The 2,431-nt window shown below is 69.3% G+C and overlaps 1 protein-coding gene across 1 annotated transcript in view; it reads right to left on the reverse strand.

The window, feature by feature from the left end:
* LOC113486973 (coiled-coil domain-containing protein 40-like) overlaps positions 1-2,431 on the reverse strand; it is a 35,745-nt gene that overhangs the window by 20,166 nt on the left and 13,148 nt on the right. The window contains exons 20-28 of the mRNA XM_026861317.1: positions 2,329-2,430; positions 1,863-2,028; positions 1,438-1,534; positions 1,235-1,354; positions 983-1,101; positions 733-864; positions 463-573; positions 182-295; positions 15-68 (exon numbers count right to left, since the gene is read on the reverse strand). Of these exons, the coding sequence (XP_026717118.1) occupies positions 15-68; positions 182-295; positions 463-573; positions 733-864; positions 983-1,101; positions 1,235-1,354; positions 1,438-1,534; positions 1,863-2,028; positions 2,329-2,430 (1,015 nt within the window). The remainder of the gene's footprint in view (positions 1-14; positions 69-181; positions 296-462; positions 574-732; positions 865-982; positions 1,102-1,234; positions 1,355-1,437; positions 1,535-1,862; positions 2,029-2,328; position 2,431) is intronic.

A 2,431-nucleotide genomic window follows, 5' to 3' on the forward strand; every position in this document is an offset into this window, starting at 1 on the left:
TGCTCCAGGCTGTTGTTGGGGCAGCCGTCCTGGGAGCCCTCCACGAAGTTGGATGGCTCGTTCATGTCCTGGGGAGCGAAGGGGAAAGGACGAGCTGCCCTCGCCGCCGCGCCAGAGCCCGGCAGAAGCCAGGGGCAGGAGCCAGGGAGCCGCAGGCGGCGGCTCTGCCGGAGCCACTCACGATCCACATGCCATCGAAGGGCACTTGGTCATGGAAGTCCTTCACCATGTCGTGCCACCACTCGTGAGTCTCTGGGTTGGTGAAGTCCGGGAAGGCCGTCGGACCGGGCCAGACCTGCAGGAGGGAGGCAGCAACCGGCAAAGTCCCGCTGTCCCCAAGCCCCTGCACCCCACAGCCACCCCATTCTCCACCGTGGCCGTTCCCCGGGTATTTCCCTCCAGCTCTCGGGGCCCCACTCAAGCTCCATCCCCACGGGGACCGGGGCCGCTCCCCGCACGCACCTTCCCGATCAGGGGCTGCCCCGTGGCGTTTCGGATGAACACCCCTCGCTTCAGTCCCTCGTCATAGGGTTTGTAGGTGCCGGGAGGCCCCGAGCTGCTGATCCCAGGATCCTGGTGGGGCACAAAACCGGGGCTTCGCCAGCAAGGGCAGGGAATGGCCTCCCCCGCCCTCCTCGGGGGCAGCTCCATCACCACCCTCGCGGGCAGATGGAAACCCCGGTGCCAGCCCACGGGTGCGGGAGCCCCGGAATGGCCGGGGGTGTCACTCACCACGATCATGATGTACCTCAGCCCGCGGCGGTGGAAGTCCCGCACCATCTCCGGGTAATCCTTGAAGCTTTTCTTGTTGAAGGTGAAATCCCTCTTGGCATCCGCATAGTCCAGGTCATTCCACTGCACGTCCTGGGGACGGCGGCACCGGTGCTTGGGGAGGAGCAGGGACCCCCCACCCATGGGGACTCCCCGGCACCTCTCCACAGCCGCTTTTGGGCAGAGGCTCCCGGGAGCAGCTGAGACCTACCAGGGGGAAGCGAGCTGCCGTCATGTTGGCCACGACCTGCCGGGTGATGTCGGTGGAGGAGTAGCCCCAGCGGCAGAGGTGGAAGCCCAGGCCCCAGTACGGGGGCATGAAGGGGAACCCTGGAAGCCAGGAGGGTGGGTGCTGGCCAGGCGGGCGCAGGGCCGGCCCAGCACCACGCTGCCTCGCATCCCCCCCACTCGCAGCATCCCAAGAAAGCCACCGCGGTGCCCCCCGCCTGCGGCTCGGCCCTACCGATGACATCCAGGTACTGTCGCACCACGCTCTTGGGGTCAGGGCCCAGGAAGACGTAGAAGTCGAGGATCCCGCCCGTTGTGCGCCAGGTCAGGGCCGGGCTGGGCTGCAGGAGCACGTCTGGGGGAGCACAAGCGCCCGAGGAACGACGTGAGGACAGGGACAGGGGTCGAGCCCGCGCCCGGCACCTCTGTGGGACTCACCCATCGCGTTGCTGTTCAGCAGAAAGACGCCATGAGCCGACCCATCGTCCTCCATCCCCAGGTAGAAAGGGTGGGAGCCGTAGAGGTTGACCTGGGGCTGGGGCAGAGCACAGGGCAGTGTGGCACAACACCCACCCCCCGCCGGCCTCGAGCAGCCTCAAGAGGTGGAAGCCCAGGGCTGGTGGCCCCAAACACCCCCTGAATTCGGCAGAGCTCTGCCTCAAGCCAGAGCCCTGGCCCGCGCCGGGGAACGCGGGGCTGAGCAGCACCAAGCCCTCGGGGGGGACACGGGCCCATGGGCTCGCATGGGGCTGAGGCCAGGGCCCAGAGCTCCGCCGGCGCCGTTCCCGGCCCCAAATAATGACGTGAAGAGGCGGCGGGGCCACCCCAGCAGGTGAGCCCTTGCCCCCGGCCCCGCTCCGTACCGCGGGCGCCATGTCCCGGTTCCAGAGGGTGACCCTGGTCCACGTCGTGTTGAGGACCAGCGGCGTCAGGTGCTCCCCCAGCCCAGAAATGAAGCGGGAGGGCAAGGAGGTGGAGATCTGCAGGAACTGGTCTGCGAAGAAGAGGGGCGCGACGGTGGTGTTGAGCCTGTCGGAGAGAGGGGGGGTGCTCCGGCAACCGGCCCCGGCAGCGCCCAGTGCCCGGGGAGGAGGGAGGCGCCGAGCTGGGAACCGCCAGCCCCGGGGAGGGACACGGGGGCTCGTCCCCCCGTGAATCAAACCCCCATTGTGGCCAAGCTCCGGGGTTCCCGCGTCCCTTCCCAGGCACCCAGCTGCAGCGGGGGCCCAAGCAGAGCCCCCGCGGCCACCGACGGCCACGCTGCTGCCATCCCCCGTGTCCCCCGTGTCCCCTCCTTCGGGGAGGCTTTGCCGGGCTCGGGGCACTTACAGCACCCGCCCGCCGCGCTGCCGGTAGACGAGGAGGCCGAAGGGCTCCGGGCTGACCCGCACCCCGTAGAGCGCAGAGGCGGCTCGGCCGCTCGCCCGCGGCG

This window comes from Athene cunicularia (genome assembly GCF_003259725.1).
Source record: "Athene cunicularia isolate RWA chromosome 18 unlocalized genomic scaffold, athCun1 chr18_part1, whole genome shotgun sequence".
Classification (NCBI taxonomy): domain Eukaryota; kingdom Metazoa; phylum Chordata; class Aves; order Strigiformes; family Strigidae; genus Athene; species Athene cunicularia.